The 17985-nt window shown below is 37.9% G+C and overlaps 1 protein-coding gene across 3 annotated transcripts in view; it reads right to left on the bottom strand.

The window, feature by feature from the left end:
• The window catches only part of nhsl1b (NHS-like 1b), a 116365-nt gene that overhangs the window by 52683 nt on the left and 45697 nt on the right, over positions 1-17985 (bottom strand). The window contains exon 1 of one of the 3 annotated variants that reach the window (XM_041250478.1): positions 1439-1494. The exons of the other annotated variants lie outside the window; for them this stretch is intronic. Coding sequence (XP_041106412.1) covers positions 1439-1454 — 16 coding nt within the window. The 5' untranslated portion in view covers positions 1455-1494. Of the gene's footprint in view, positions 1-1438; positions 1495-17985 lie in introns of those variants that run through there. 3 annotated transcript variants of the gene reach the window in all.

Raw genomic sequence — 17985 nt, 5'->3', positions numbered from 1 at the left:
GTATCACTGTTGCACTGAAAAATAATGGCATATTGTACTGCACTGCAGTGAATCAGGCAGTTTTAAGAAATTTTAGAAGCCACTGCAGCATTCCACCTGTGGCCAGACATTTTAGTCCAGACAGAGACTGAGATGCTAATGAGCATTAACTATGTACTTTCTAGCACTGTTACAGAAGACATGCTGGCAGATAACAAAAGGCACTGAGACTGATCTGCAAACCAGGGTTTCTGTGCTGCCCTTTGGTACACATTTCAGCTTCAACAATCATTACTTTTCATAAGCCAAAGGCCCATACACATGAAATCCAATTCTGCAAAAAGTACCAGAATACCATTTTAAACACATATTTAAAGAATTATCATGTCCCTCAAAGAATAGCGCATTAAAGACATGCATATCAACATTGGTCCCGGTGAGCTTGATCTCAGACTACAACAGCAATTACAGAACGGACCCCGTAAGACTTTCTGACAGAGAGCAATAAATATTCCTCAAGTAAACGTTTAAAGGAGAAAGAGGCTCAAAGAACAGCTGAGGTGGTAAATTTCAACTCAAAGGAAAATAAATTCAAAATGCTTTTTTTTTTTTTTTTTTATAATTCCATCTTATTACAGTATACAGACAGTAAGTGCTGTTTCTTTAGCAAGTCTGTCAATTTTAAAAAACACTCCCTCCAGTCATATGGCAGCCAGCTAAATTGTTAATGGAACAGACAACATTTTTTTATTCATTTTTTTTAAATAGCATTCGATTTCTAAATGCCACTGGGAGACAGAGTTGCCTGTGGGCCCCATTACCAATTTACTCACCAAACTGGTTACCGTACAGTGTATATATTGCAGAACTCAAAGCTACAAAAAATGTCCTAAATCGACCTCACGAATGCACATTTGTGAGATAAGATTATTGTCTTACAGGTAATGTTAACACCAAGGCAAGTTACAGTCCATTTTCCATTACAAACTCATATTTCATTGTAACAACTCCACTACTGCTATTAACTACTGTGCACACATGAACTTGAACTTCACAATCTGATACACTACTTGCTTCCCTTCTTAGTTTATTTTACAAATAATATTTAGTATATACATCTTTACCACAGATGTACAATTGTAAAAACCTGGCTTCTTGAAATTCCACAGTAATAACAGTTCCAATCCCAAACAGTTCAAGTTCCGTGTTTCGAATGAGAATTGCAAACAGCGTACAGTAAATGGAAAACTATACTAACCTGGCTAATAGATCAGACTTTTTTTTTTATATACAGAAGTTGACTTCGGGTTTGTAACTGTAATACGGTAATCCCTTTCCCTTTGTTTCTGAAAAACAGCTTTTCCACTCCAAGAAATGTTTCCACATACCCACTACCATGCATAACATTTAGCATTTGTAGAGACTAGCTGTGATGAAAAAGTGAGGCTTGACCCCCTACCTTTCACACAGAACATCTTGTGAGTGTTCCCTTTGGAGAAGTGAGAACTCCTTGCAAAGTTCCTGCAGCATGAGGTACAGCAGCTCCCCTGCCCTGCTCCGCTCCACTCAGCACACACATACAGCCCACTTGGCGTGGCAACCGGCCAGCTCATGTTGTTACAGGAAGCTGCCATCCAATCCACTGCTTTCTGAGGCAGACTGCTGACACCCACTCCACCCCCCCACCCCCCACCAAAAAAAGAAAGAATCCCAACTCCACTCTATAGAATGGTCCTCTGGGCAACCCTGTTGCATAGCACACTTCTGCATGCAATTGTTTATCTGGGGAGTCAGCATTTCCCAGTGCAGTGGACACAGCTTATTCCCATCAATTGGTCAGTGATCAAAATAAATCCCTTAATCCCCACACTCAACGGTTTGTTATCAAGTGTCGCTGTCTGTAACACTTAACAGAAAGTGGATAGCTTCACATTCCTGTATGTTCAACACATCAAATGGGTACTTCCGTGGCCTCTACAAAGATGCTATTCAATCTGATGCATTTCTGATTTTTATATTTTGTTTTATTACAATTATTTTCATTTCTCCCACTACCACTTCCCAAGATTATCCGAGTATAATGTTGTAATCAGCTCCATATTAGAATATGAAATTCAATAACAGTAAACTTCAAATTAAAACTGAAACAGATCTCAGTGCACTGACATTTTACTGGAAGTAAAATAAACAGAGGCAGTAAAACTACCGCTGAAAGGACTCGAACATTTGCTTTGATTCTTTTTTTAAATTTGTTTAATCTAAATACCATGTAGAGGACCATTTGATATTAAATGCAAAATAACCGGTATTCGTAGCACACTGGGTACGTTTTGATGGAAATTATCCAACAAGACCAAATTTTATGACAAACAAGGTTTTGATAGAAACAAGCATGCAAGCTATTGACATACTGGCACTGTGTGAGCACACTCCATGAGATACTACTTATTTCCCACATTGTATCTTAACAAAAAGAGCATTGCGGTTGCATTACAAACATCAGCACCTGGTAACCTAGAATTAATGTATGTGGCAGCAACACTAGTCCTCAATACACCTTTCAAAAGTTAACCAAGCAAAAAGGAGATTCCGGAATCATGCTATCTTCGTTTCGACAGGCAATCGACTTTGTGCTAACAATGTGCAACAGTGTGCCAGTCTAGAGCGCCTCTAGACTATGCCCTTTAAAGGCACATGCAATTGAATAAGGAAGTGATTTAGCAGTTCCTGCCTTAGCGCATACTTGTTAACAAAGCAAGTCACAGATTGAATCCACGCTCCCTCTTTTTGTTCCTCCCGGAGGGGAGGATCTGTTTATTTGTTTTCATCCATGATGATTCTGATTGACTGTGCCTTGTGTGTTCATTGACATGAAAGTGCAGCTTATTTTTATATTTTTGTATTGGTTTTTACGTGTTCTCACTGTGACTGAAGGCAGCTTTCCTGAGCGGAAACACTGCTGTATTACAGCAATTCAAATGCACCACCCAAATTTCCTTACAAAATAAAGGATACAAACTAACAGGAAAAGTCTCGAACAACCGAATGAGCCTAATGTACTATATACATTACCCGAGAGGAGACGGTATTTGTTGTAGACCTGCTTTATAAAAGTTTACCATAGTAAAAGCAACGCATAATAAATCACAGTGAAAGCATGGTAAAGCATTGTCAAGAACAGAGGTATGGTAAAGCATATTAATAAACATGGTAAACCAGGGTAAATTATGGTGAATACATGATATTACCATGGAAAAGTGTAATAATACCATGATAAACTTGTATAAGGGCTGGTATAGTAATGTACCTGGATACATATGCCTGACATTAACATTTTCAATTATTTCCTACTTAGATAAGTTTGTTAGAAAGGCTTTTATTGTTATTTTCAATTTGAAAAATGCCACTTGTGTTTTGATCCTTTTTGCAAGAATCTGAAACAATCGCACATTATCAGAGTTAAAGACAACAAACGGGCATGTTAATAAAATATCAGACAAGCCAATAGAAACTAAAAGACAAAATGTGTGTGTGTGTGTGTGTGTGTGTGTGTGTGTTCAGATTGGGGAGCTGCAGTGTCTTTTCCCTGAAGACTGTGGGCAGGTGCAGTTAATCTAGTAGAGTACACTACTGAGTCTTGAAGAGCTGAACACCAGCAGGGGGACCAAGCACAAAGGAGCCCTACATTGAATCAGTCTGCCCAGCAGCTCTCCACTTCACACTCCCTGGAAGCATCCTGGCAGATTCCTAGTCCTTGGTGATTTCTAATACGCCCCTGAAAACCATGCACACTCTTTAATGTGTGCCATAGCAGGACTCCGTCTCATACAATTAGACCTCTTTGCTGTTTTAATTCACAGCACATCATGTGTTTGATTTCATCTTGAGTAAGTCTCTGAATTTACTGGCTGATGAACAGGTAGTACACCTTTCCATAAAAGGTCTTCTGTCAAATCAAGGGTGTTTGATGTGACAAAAACGAAACAATAAAATCAAAAATAAAAGTCTCATAAATGTTAAGAAAAAACCTTGCCAAGTTAGATCTTGATAAAAAATGTACAGCCAGACCAAAGATCATTTCATGTTTTATTTTATTTGATTTTATTTTTTAAAAGAGGAGACATTTGGTCCCTACTTTTTATATTTAGTTTATGACCAGCTGCTATTCAAAGCTCCTGCCATTGTGGCTTTTCTATGTTTTAAACCTCAACATTCTGCCACCCACAGTTTAGAGTTGCGTTTTCAAGAAATAAATATCGGCATAATGAGTAGCATGCATTAAATAGACTTACAAAAATATAATTACAGCCAGCTGTGGTATGACTACTTGTGATAAAAAGGCCGCTGAAAATAGTGTGCCTGCTAAAATACAGTATACCCCTCAACAGTATGTAAATAGCTGACAATATGAAGCATCTTTTGTGAATGTTGGAAAAAAAGCACCTCCACCCTCATTTATTGTTTGGATTTAAAATGGAGCACTGGGGGAAGTGAAGAGCAAAGTCCATTAGCAAATAAAATCCCATAATTACCCCTGATTGTACTCTGGCATTCTCACACTGCAGCATACAACAGGCAGGAGAACAAAAGCTTATTGGCTGTCCTCACTTTCACAAGTGAATATCACCATATGCAGGAGAGACATTAAAGAACACATTTGACTGTCAAACATGTTTTCATTCCTTAAAAATATTAAAGAAAGGCCTAAAGCTTTAGTTAAACTAGAGGTTGTAGGTTGAAAATCAGGCAATACAAGTATATAGTGGACAGTATTCTGGCCTTTCTGACCTTCAGGGCAATATAGTAATAGTTAGTAGTTGCTATTGTAAAATTACAGCACCTTCTATTAGTCACTCATTTGTCTTGCAAAACTAGATTTACACTGTAAATTGTACTTTAAATTAAAATAAATAAATAAATAAATAAATGTTTCCCTCAAAAACATGAACGTGTTTGACTTTGGCACACTAACACAAGCAACAAATCTATCCATCCATCCATCCTTATATAATTTAGGATACAAAATTCTAAATGTTCTGATACTGCAGCTTTTTATTACTTTCATAATGTCCCTTTCAAATACCAGACCAGACTATAGCAATGACGAGTTGAGCAAAACAAAATATTTCTTTGTTTGAAATACCATGTTTCCTCTCGACATAGTAATAACCCTTTTCTGTCTGCTGAAGATTCGTGTCCTGCTGTGAGAAACAAGGCTAATAAGTCCCAGACTTGTCTGCAACAATAACTGCTTCAGGCTTACTTCTGAGTACAACATCTCTTTTGATACAGAAGAACTGGGATTTTTTTTTTTTTTTTTAGTAAAAGTTAAAACTAATAGGAGGTTCTCAAAATGTACCTCTACAATGTGCTGGCTTGTATCTTTCACAATCAACTCCAATACATTCTGACTGACAGAAAGAGCATGGGAGACAGTAGGGTAGAAAGACCTGGTGAGGGGCAGAGTAGAGAAATAATCAAATTCCACTGGAAGGTGGTGTTAAAGTTACCAAAACTTCTTTCAATGTAGCTCAGACTAGTTGTTACACTATTTTAGAGGCTGATTCAATTTGGGTATGCATTGCCATTGGTTAATACTACTGCATTTTACTCCCCAACACAAAGCACTGGGACATACACTGATGTGTTATGCATACATTATGCAATACAGGCATAGTTTTATATGTTGTATTATCACTTCGTTCTTTCCCAAATATTTTTGTAGTGAAAAAAAAACTGTAATCGCACACTTGAGTAAGAATGTGCTTGACAAGGAAACACACAGACCTCTCAACTCCATCCCTGCAGCACTGCCTTAATTCACACATACACCCTCTCACTAGTTAAACACAGCAGGGGAGCCAGCACCTGCTCACATAAACGAGGTTTGTTAGGTTACTTCAACAAAGCAGGTTCAATGCTCCCTGATTATCTCCATTAAATATGGTAGATAGCTTCACAACACTGCCACTCTTGCAGATGGATAATTCAGTTTCCATGACACAGTACTTGCTTTTTCAGAATGCAACCTTATTACTTACTTCGACCCTATAAATTAAAGCAATACAAATAATAAATACAGCAGAGTATCTTTCTTAAAGTGACCCACTGAAGCCACACTCTCACTCCTCCCTTTAGTACTTAAGGGGTGTCACTGTTACTACCGATTTCTGTACTGCAAATGTTCTTCTGTCTGGATACAATGATCACATTAGAATTACATATAAATAAATAATTTATCATTGTCTGGTTATGCAAAACCATTGTGAACAGTTACAGGTGCTGATGTTCAGGTGGTGACCCAGCCTACTCTGCCCCCCCACCGTCCTTACCTTTCCGGTGCAGAGGGGCATAAACCCAATCTTCGTCATCCTCCCCCTCTCCCCGTTTCCCTGACGACAGCTCCGTCGTGCTGCGGAACAGGCGGCGGGTCTGCCGGGTCAGTGTGGAAAAGTTGATCCAGCTCAGGGCACGGGGTATAGAAGCCGTCTTCTCCTTCCTCTCCTTTCTGAAGGAGCCTGAACTGCGCTCTCTTCTCATCCTCAGAGGCAACTACTGTACAATTGCAGCCACAGTAAATGTTGCGTTACTGTATGCACACGCTTATGGAAAATGCGGCTTGGCTGGACAAACCCCTAGTGCTGGTTCGCTTCCTTAACACACAGGAAACACAGTGATGTATGTGTAATACACTTAGTAAAATCAGCCACTGTTCAAAAAGCACTAACTGTATTCCAATGTGAAATTCACAACTGCTTCATCTCGCTTTTAGTATAAAGCTTTGGATTCGGGCGTTTTATGGCAAAGAAGTACTGTTTCCAAATTGTAGGTCTGATTCAATAAAACTAAAGTAATCAGCTGACGGTAACCTGGAAACGAAATGACAATCCACAGAAAGGTTTGGTATGGTTGTCAATGTTCAAAGTCCAGTTTAAACAGTTCTTAAGCTGTTTATTTAAATGGGAGGTCTGGTATTGCTACATGCAAACAACAAAGGATAGTACCCTAACTTCAGTCTCAACTTTCCTCCAGCCAACGGGAGTTTCAGATTAGTCATCCTATCTCAGTTCTGTTCACACCCTTGCCACAGACCACACTTTTGGTTTGTTTTGTCTGTCTTTACATATTCAAAACAAAACACGCAAAACCAAAAAAATAAATAAAAAACTATTCCACCAAGTGACCTGCTCCTCTTAAGGAGGTACCAACGATTCTCCTCTAGTTTTTAAAGGTCTTCATTTTTTCTCCACCTTTAGTCTGCGCTGCTCCTCCTCCTGTATGCCTTCTATTTGTATACCTGGTGCTCTGGCAAACACTCAAAACACTGGCAGGGTCTTATCTTTGCTGTTTCACTGCATTACAACAAGCAGGGCTGAAAAATGGGTTCTCCGAACATGCCTCTCTCCAGAGTGCTGTAAATAGTGATCTCAGGAGGCCTTGTGCCCGTCTCTTTTGAAGCTGCATCCAACCCACTCTTCTCTTGCTTGTCAGTTGTGGTCCATGACACTGTGGTGTCCCTCATTAGGAGCCAGTGACAGATCAACAGGGTGGGAGGTTGAGTGGCTTTGGGTTACAATTACCAGGAGGTAAGCGGTCTATTGAAATATGATATGTCTCTCTCACTAACACCCCCACACCCTCCCCTGTCCATAGGCATGGCAACTGAGCTTGGAAACTCCTCCTCTCTGAAGCCAGGTGCCTGGGAATATTATTCACTTGTTGTATTTAACAATGTGCACAGGAGACTTGCCAAATCAGCTACCACCACACCTCCTTTGTGTACAGTGGAAATACACCCAACAGGCTCTTGCAGAACCACAGTCTGACAGACAGGGCAGGGGAAAAACAGAGGAGCTTCAGCTTCAGTAGAGAATTGTAACTGGTTGAAAGGATTTTCAGTTTCTGCCAACAACAAGACAATATTCTTAAAATGTAAGGTCAGGGATAAACTGAAAATGTTGCCAGTAGGGTATTTAAATACGCTGAATGTTGTACAGTACTGTCTATTTTGGTTTCTTTTTTATCAGTGTCACAAACGCACCCTTTTCATGGAATGACCCCAATTGCATGGACTCTACTAGCGACAAACAGTCTAGACATTTTATTATTTTTTATTTTACTATACTTGGAGGATGCAGGGTCAATCTCTGTGCAAGGCTGGACTAAATTAAAGTCAGGATTTACTTCGTTTAATAGTGAAACAAATAACAATAACATTTTAGAAAAAATAAACAGCCAAAAGGATACCTGGTAAAATCCAGATCCAATAATTAAACTTAACCAAACACTGAAAGATTCTTTTGCAACTGAATATTTCAAGAGCACTCTCTGAATTCCAGTAATGCTAATAAAATGCCCTGTTATTACAGTATACTGTATGTACTGTACACGCACCAGCGTGACTCCAATAAGCTCATCATGTGCTTTAGAAACTATTATTCAACATTTTCTTTTACGACATATCCTGGAATTCTACAGACAGCAATTTAGTAGTGTCACAAAAACAGTTTCTGAAATAGTCTGAATTAGAAATGCATGACAGTTTAGAAGTGGTCCTCCTTTTTTATATTTGAAATACTTTAAAAGTGCATTTATTCTCCCTCCTCACCATCAAGGCCATACCAATAATGGTTAATTCTCCCGTGCTTGGACAGAGCACGTGCTACAAAGAAAGCACCACCTCAAAAAAGTGATCATCGCAAACAAACCCATCGTCCCTTTTATTACTGTGCCCATTTTAAGCTTTCCCCTCTGACTCGAGCTAAGTGACTGATAAAGCACTATCAGATTACCTTTTGAATCAGTCAGCCACATCCACATGACCTTTGGCTCGTGGAAAGTGGTAAAAGGGTGCACCAACTGTCATGGTTTGTTAATAATTGATCAGCCAGGGGGTTCAAATAAAGAAGCTCCCTGTGAAGAAAGACAGATACAGAATGCTATTTCACTTGTAGGGAGGGCTGTAAACATATTTATAAACACTGCATTCTACACAATAAGCCCCAGAGCTAATAGCATACCACAAATATGTCACTCAAAAAGCAATACACAGGAGCAACGGAAGTGTTTTGATGCTAAAACGTGCTGCCAGTTTTCTGCTTCTAGTATTCTGTCCTTTGGGCTTTTTTTCAGCGTTGAGCCAGTTGAGCCTTACTAAAGGTTTAAGATCTCTCCATGTCTTATAAACACTGTAATACGATAAAGGGCTGGAATGAGGATATCAGCAACATTTTTTATTGCAACGAGTATCTGTTTAAAGAGGTCTTTACAAAGAAAGGATATTGTTGCTTTGCATTAGACATGTCAATATTTTCAATTACAATAATGACGGTTCCTACAGTAGCTTGGCTTTAAAGGAGAGTTCCACGGATACAGTACATGTGCTTTCATTCTCACAAATTTTCTGAGTGGAAGCAGCTTTATTGATTTTCCTTCCTACTAGATATAAAACCTTGTTTTAAGAAAGGGTGATAGGGGTTTAAAGATTTTTGTAAAGGTCAGGAGATGTCACCATGATTAAGTTTCAAAGTAAGCTGAGCAGGGTAGTTGCTCACACCAAACCATAGATACCAAAGCTTGAGAAGCCCAACAACAAAATCATTTAGATTGCAGAATGTATTAGAAACATATTTGGAAAGATACTGAAGGCAACAAAATCCTTTCTGCACATTTTACGTGATGTTAAGCCCCAGTTCTAATATGTATTCTAAATTGACGCTGAGGTTTACCATTCAATAAAAATCAGCCCAAAATGTGTGACCTTCAGTATTTTACAGATAACTAAACTTCTTAAAATTGTAAAGACAATGTAAATTAATTTAGGGAGTAAATCACAGAGCTAAATACAGGATGTGTTTGTTTCACGCCTTCACTATAAGTAGATGTATCTATTGCCTCACAGAAATAACAGAAAGATCTGTTATGCAATATGCAATGTTTTATGTTAAGCAAACAAAACATAAAACAAAACTCATAGGCTAGGTTTCACTGACCTTGATTAGCACTAATGTCAGACTACTTAATGTTACCTTAGGTAAAGTATTCTGTGAAATCAGCGGTAAACCATGAACACTATTTACTGTATACAGTGTTTAAATAGAGAAACATTTATGCGGAATGAACTGGAGTGATGACTCTGGGCATTCCAGGATACAAACCAGAGGTAAACTGTGGACAAACTGTAAGTGTGCACTGTATGGGGGGGAGATGCATAATAAACATACACTGTGGTTTATTCAGTAACTGGAAGGCTACATTGCAGGGTATGCTATAGATTATGTACAGTATAGTTTCAATTTGAATGTCACAGACCCAGTAACTGACTGCAAAAGACTTAATCAGTTGTCAAGCAAACATTTATTTCCACAGATGTAGTAATCAGGTGCAAGACAGACCTACTTTACCTTTAAGAATACTTCAAAACACCATAAAACCTTTGCTATGATCATGATAATTATTGTCTGTGTTTAACTAACATTTATCCAAATAGCCACAAAAGATAATAGTATTCAATCCATAATTATTTTTAAACACTGGATTCAACCAACTAGGACTACTATATATGTGCTTTCACTGCATTCCACAGATATGAGCTGTAAATAAATAATTAGTTAAAACAAGAGCAGCTGTATTGCTTTCTAGGCTTGACGGTTTTAAGACCCTCGTTTAATTAACTGAAACTAGACAAATGCAGAGAACTGTTTTGGCAATGCCTTTTGAAGGTAAAATATTGACAGACTTCTGTCTACATGATTTGGACCTTCTGTTTAGGACATTGCTTTTGTCTAGCATAAAGGACGAGTTACAAAACAAGATAAGGTTATTGTGTAGCCACAAGAATGCATTTGCATGTTTTAGTCTGTGTCTAATACATTTTCTTTGAAAAGTTTGTTTACTTACAGTTCCAGAAGGCCCTTTGGAACTGTTAAGGAAATGATTTATTTTTTTGGAAGTTTTCTCTGAAAACAGTCTCTGTAAGTAATGAAACACAACTAGTTTTTGTACTAGAAGGTCTAAATGTGTGTCATAGAAACACATTATTACACATTCACTATCTTTTCAATAAAAAAAAACATTTAAAGGTACCACACCTACAGTACTTGGAGAGATGGTAACTTCAAAACACTGCTAAAATTAATCCAAATCTCATTTGTGGTGAAAATGGTGCAATATTCATGTATTTAGTTGCAAAAGTACACAACACAAGAGTGAAGCACACTGTATACTGTACCTGTAGTACCACTAAGCTCTTGGGTTATTAAACAGTATTGAAAAAGAGGTTCAAGTTGTTAAAGGCTGGCTCTTCCCATTTTTATTTTTAGTTTTAAGTGGAAAAAAAGGGTCTGCTTATAAAGAGGTTGTTCTGGGACCCAAGCTCATTTCTTTTTTTGTGTGTCCACCATGCTTGCTATTTTCAGGCTTGGGGTAAGCCACACAAAATACAACTACTATCCAGTTTTAGCTTGGAAGCTTTGAAGACAGATCAGAACTGGGGCAGTGGTTCCTGGCACCCAGGCCTCTGTAATTGCCCTACAGTTCCCTCAATCGTTACTGTTTTGTTGATTCAGCGGTACTGTAGTTATGTTTTTCTAGGGCTTTCTAAAACTCTTACTGTCTTGAAGAAAACCGTTGATTATGCACAGTAGCAACAACAATGAACTACTGTATTCTTCCCTACAGCAGTTTTCAAACAGGAGTATGGGAGAAAAATCCTGTAATGGTGGACAACAGATTTTTATTTAATGATTTATTTATTTACCACATTGTAGTACTTCGCGATTTAGCAATCGAATTAACAATATTGAATCTCCTTTCAGATAAAACCACAGCCGTACTGATGTACGTTTCCCTTCTGTTGGGCGAGGTTAACTATAAACACCCAACCGGCTGCTGACAGTGAGTGAGCGTTGAGCAGCGCACACATGGCTAAATTGCATATTTAAATAGCAGGGCGGTGGTTCTGCAGTCTGCAGCGCTGGCTAAAAAGGAACAAAATAATAGTCATTGTATGACGTTTTTTTTTTTTTTTTAAATTGTGTAGTATTTACTAGGTACGTTTGCTTTCTTAAGTTTAAATGTGTTAAAGTATTTGTAGTTTAATGTAATCAGTTCAGCGTGTTTTATCAAAATTTATGTTTTTAAATAACAGTATTATTAGGTATATAGCAGGCAGCTGTGCCGCCCTACTTAGACAGTGAAATGACTGAGCTGGAGCTGGAGCGTACACGAGTGTGTAATCTTTACTTGCAATTTTTTATGTGTTTTTTGACTAATTCGTTCCTTTGTCGAGTAATTGTATTAGCCTACGCATGTACGCCGCTAATTATTAGGCTAATAAAAGCAAAAGCACAGTATTATTATTATTACAAAAACGGAATCGCGAATTTAAAAAAATAAATAAATAAATAAATAAACAAATAAATAATATAGTTATTAATAATAATAATAATAATAATAATAATAATAATAATAATAATAATAATAATAATATCAATCCCTAACTCCTGGATTGGGAAGTGTCTGAAATTGGATTCCCTGCTCCAGACCTATTGGGTGTGTTCATATCATACAGCGTGTGCCCATCAACAAGCTGTCTGGCAGCTGATTAACATGAACAGACGACTGCACTAAACACTAACATGTAAGCATTTTGCTAAAAGTCATTTTTGACTGAGTGATATAAATGTCACCTTTCTATTTTAATCAAATTTAGTTTTTGGAAATATTCACTTCAAAACAATGTGCTTATTCTGGCTGGATTGGATACTGCACAAGACACACATAGCATTTTAAAATGTCCAGCTCAAGTGTTAAACCATAACATTCGAGTTAAATCAATTAAAAAATAAACATATTTAATGTGTTATTCAATATTCACATAGTTCTGCATGCTACCAGATTTTTTTAAAAAGATGCCTGTATTTGTAAATTTTAAATAGATTTTATGCAAAATGCCCCATCTGTTTTCTCTCTTCCCTGTGCTTTCTGATAGAGCAAATAGAGTCCTGTTTATTTATTTATTTATTTTAATGACCTACTTAAAATTTTTTGTAACTTTAAGTCCTATTGGTTCATTTTAAATAACCTGCATTGTTTACTAATCAGGGTGTAGTTTTACTGAAATCTGTGATAAAAAGCAGGCACATCCATCAAATTGGTAGGTAAGCATATATATATATATATATATATATATATATATATATATATATATATATATATATATATATATATATAGAGAGAGAGAGAGAGAGAGAGAGAGAGAGAGAGAGAGAGAGAGAGAGAGAGAGAGATATATATATATCACTTAACATCAGTAATTAATTACTTAAGCCTAGTAATTATAAAATACATTGGTAACTTCTGAATCCACCATGAATACTGAAACACAAATATGGTATAAAACTATACTGAAAAATGAATTAGATAAGATCTACATTCTCACCAAATTCTGCTCAGGTGAAGAAATTAACTCAAGCTCTTCTTTCACCAATGTTTTACATACTTAACATACAAAAATATTAGCTGAAAACCTTATTTTCATAGGTCAGTATCATTATAGCAATAACAGTATCATACTCTCAGTTTACTATCCTCTGTGTAGTTTATTTCCTATAGTCTGATAGTTTCCTATCTGGAGAGAGAGAGAGAGAGGAGAGAGAATATGGTCTGAAAAGGAGGGCTATAGTGGAAAATTATTGAACAGTGAAGACTACTATTACCGACAGGGGGCTAGAATGCCTGAAGTCGCAGGAGAATGGCGCTGGAGGACCATTTAATTGTCCACTATGGCTGAGTCTGCAGTACATATTTAATATATGAATCAGTCAAGAAAATAAGTGAGACAAGGTTAGATAGTAAATACGACTGTATATTCTGTATAGCTGATACAGCATAAGTAAATCAATAAATAACAAATAAATAGCTGTTGCTCCACTTACAACCACAACCATCAAAAAAGATCGAAACTGCCCTTGAACTTCGACTGCTTAAGTCTGCCTGCCGCAAGCCTGAGCGCAAGTGGAGGTCGTCTGGAGTAACGGTTCACAGAGATCTGGACCGATCATCTCGGTAGCTACAGGTGTGCGCTCGCCACTGCCAGGGTGAAGTACTTCTCTGAAATCATAACCCAATGTTCTCTTTAAGACCATTGACCAAATCTTACATCCAGCCACAGTCAGATCCATCTCCCGTTCATCTGCCTCTCTTACCTGTCATGATTTCTCCACTTTCTTTTTCATCACAAACCCAGTTTATTACCACAAGCCATCTTGACTCTCCTCCAGTTGCCCCTCCAGCCCTCTCCGCTTTCTCTCCTCTCTCCATTGCTGATGTCTCCAGCTTACTGTTGAAATCAACTACTGCCACGTGCCCTCTGGACCTCTGGCTGACTAACCTTGTCTGTCTCTGTATTTCTGATCTTGCTCCTTCCATTATGCATACTCTCAACCTGTCCCTTGACTCTGGCTCAGTTCCTGCTGCCCCTAAGCTTGCCCTAGTAATGCCAGTACTGAAAAAAACCCTCCCTCGACCCAGCTGACTTAATTAATTTCCGTCCTATCTCCAATCTCCCTTTTCTCTCCAAAACTCTCAAATGGGCTGTAGTCAGTCACATCTCACGGATAACAATCTGCTAGAATCTCTACAGTCTGGCTTCTAGCCACATCACAGTACAGAAACTGCTCTATCTCCTGCTTAATGCTGATGCTGGTGCTCCTATACTCCGTGTGTCCTCCTTGACCTAACAGCCGCTTGTGACACCATCTCTCCTGGATATCCTCTTACCTATCCGGACACATGCAGGATGCAGTGGTGTCACAAACCCAGTCACTTGTGGTGTACCCCAAGGATCTGTTCTTGGGGCTTCTCTTCAATATCTATATGATTCCCTTGGGTCACCTCATCCGCCAACACAGCCTCATGTTTGACTCCTACGCTGACGACACCCACATCTCTTCCGTGGTCAAATCTTCCTTCTACCATCTTCGAAAACATCTCCAAAGTCCGTTGCTCCCTTTCCCTCCTGGATGCGGAGATACTTTGTCATGCATTTGTCTCCTCTCAACTCTCTTCATGGTGGTCTCCTGGGACACACCATAAACCATGAATGCCGCTGCCAGGATCCTTACCAGATGTAAAACATGAACACATCACCTCCCATCTTGCCCAGCTGCACTGGCTACCTGTAAAGTTCAGGACTACTTTCAAAACTCTCCTGCTCACCTACAATGCCCTTCATCACTCAGGTCCTGAGTACCTCCTCAACCTGCTGACCCGCTATGTCCCTGACCACAAACTGAGGTCCTCCGACTCTGGCCTGCTTGTTATCCCCAACCAAAAGTGCACCACACTTTGAGAACGTTTGTTTAGCTTCAAGGCTCCGACTCTTTGGAACTCTCTCCCAGCTTTGGTGTGTCATGCTCCCACCGTCACTCGCTTTAAATCAACTCTCAAGGCCCACTTGTTCACTCTTGCTTTCCATGCTCTTTAAGCCTGATATCTGCTATTACCTGCTATGTTGTTGCTGCTATTTTGTGTATTATACCACAATATCATGTATTATGCATTTTCACTGTATTGTATTATATGCATTGTTTTTTACTGTATATTATGTACTATGCATTTCTCTGTATTTAAAGTATTATGGATTTTCTTGTTGTTACTGCATCTTGTAAAGCACTTTGTGATGGTGGTCCACTGTGAAAGGCGCTATATAAAATAGATTGATTGATTGATATATAGATATATAAAAAGAATGCATGTAAAATATCTTCAGTACCATACCAGATAGAAAACATTTGGTGACTTATGTACCTACTTCAATCAAATGAATACTTTGCTGTGAGCGGTCATTACAAGTATTGCTTTTATCTGTGTTTATCTGTGTTATCTGCTTATTGTTTATCCTGTGTTCACTAAGCATTACTGGCACCTTCATTCAATAGTTTGAATCTGTAAAAAGCACAATGTAATTTAGTACTAAACCAAAGGTTAATAACATCTGGTATTAATTTCCAGTAATTTAAATCAAAACATAACGTAATAATTAAATTTTTTTTTCTTAAGGAAATATCAATCAAGATAATTCTAGTACTGTCTGAGGTAAAACATTTTGCTCTTAAGATATATTAATAACACCATGATCTCCTGCCAAACAGACTTGCATCTGGCATTTGTCTACTCAACGCCAAGAAGATTAGACTTTTAAGAGAGAGTCTAGTTTATGTTTGTTAAGCACCTCTTAAATTGGAGCTGGAGTTTGTCCTAGACTTTGTTGGCAGTAATTTGTGTCCTTTTAAGGCTTCTTCTGAAAATGCATGAGTACACTACACATTAAGTTCTTCCTCACTGAGCTGATTGCTCATCAGTTGTTCTGTTACCCACATGTACCTATAGCACTACATGATGTACTGTATGTATCTCTTGGTTCTCCACCCCTTCACCACCAAATCCAAAATATGCTCTATCAAAAAGATAGTAATAATAATAATAATAATAATAATAATAATAATAATAATAATAATAATAATAATAATAATAATAATTTTGTATGAAATACAGCAGTAAAATCAAATGAATACCTTTACAGCACTTTCTTCTTACTTTAGCCTACCAGTAGGTAACACAAAGAAATCATGCTGCTGCTTCTAACCATGGACCTCTCAGAACTACATTTCCCATCATCCTCCTGCACTTAGATCATTAAAAAAAAAAAAAAAAAAAAAATCAATCACCTAACTCCGTTCTGGAGCACTAACTAAACTTTTTTTTTCATAGCACTACCTAACATTGGACGGCTACGCAGTTTACCGATTAAACAAAACACTTATAAAAAAAATGGTTTCACATTAGCTTTTTCTAAACAACACAGGTCTCGTTGCACTGACAGCCTCTCCCTTCACACAGACCTGAGCAAACACTGCTCCATGTTTAAATATCTGCCTGCTAATCAAAGGATGTGAGACTTGTTAACTATATAGGCCAGGCGGACCTCATCCTGGCTTTCTTCTGTGGCATTCTGGGGGATGTAGTCCTTTAGCCCCTTCTGGACTTCATTTTTCAATCCTCTTCCCCCTAGTCTGTCACATTACCTCCCCTTTGTGTGTAGCACACTGGCCATTCCAAGGCCGCTTCTCCCTCCTCTTATAAAACTCCACCACCCTCCCTCAAGTCTCAAGTTTGAATGAGCATTTTTGGAGTTTTGCAAAAAAATTGCTGAAATAAATAATTGTAGACATCTATTTCTTGTAAAAAAAAAAATCCTCATCCACAAAAGCAATGCTTTTGCTACAAAAGATTATTTCCTAAAATTCTTTGTTTTTGAGAAATTTCTAGAAATTATAAATTTCCTTTGGGGTATGTAAACTTTTGACTACAACTGTATATTATATCAAAAAAATTCTGGCCATGTCTTGAGCCCAACATACTTTTTCAATAAAGACAATCAATAAAGGCAATCTGTGAATATAGAGGAATACTGTCAAAATTGATGCTTTTACTGTAAGACTATACTGTGGATTTCCAATTCAGCTACCAATGCAGTGAAACGTACTATACATGTAAGATCATAAAAAGAAACAAAGAAAAACAAAGAAACTTACCAAAGTTATAAATTTTAGGAGGAAACTCACATCTTTTGATAATGTTTTAGAAGGACAAATCAGAGCCTACACTGAAAATATAGGAAAGCTGGTGTCTTCAGCACAGGTGGTGGTGGTGGTGGTGCTGCTGCTGCTCTTGTTCTAGCAAGCACATGAGCTGCACAGAAAACCATAAAACAAACACTCAACTGAACTAAGGAAAACAAACAGCCTTTCATCCACTTCTCTAACAGGGCCTATTGACAGCTTATGGAGTTGCAATTCAATTTCTGTGGTTGAAGGTAAAGACTCAAGGACTTCCTAGCAAAGTAATAGAACATAACAAAGGCCAAGCGATTTGAGAAAGACTTCAGATGTACAGAAAGTGCTTTTTCTCTCCCTGTAATCCACAGGGCTCCTGGCTAGACTA

This window comes from Polyodon spathula, chromosome 5 (genome assembly GCF_017654505.1).
Source record: "Polyodon spathula isolate WHYD16114869_AA chromosome 5, ASM1765450v1, whole genome shotgun sequence".
Classification (NCBI taxonomy): Eukaryota; Metazoa; Chordata; class Actinopteri; order Acipenseriformes; family Polyodontidae; genus Polyodon; species Polyodon spathula.
This window is presented reverse-complemented; position numbering and strand designations above follow the sequence as displayed.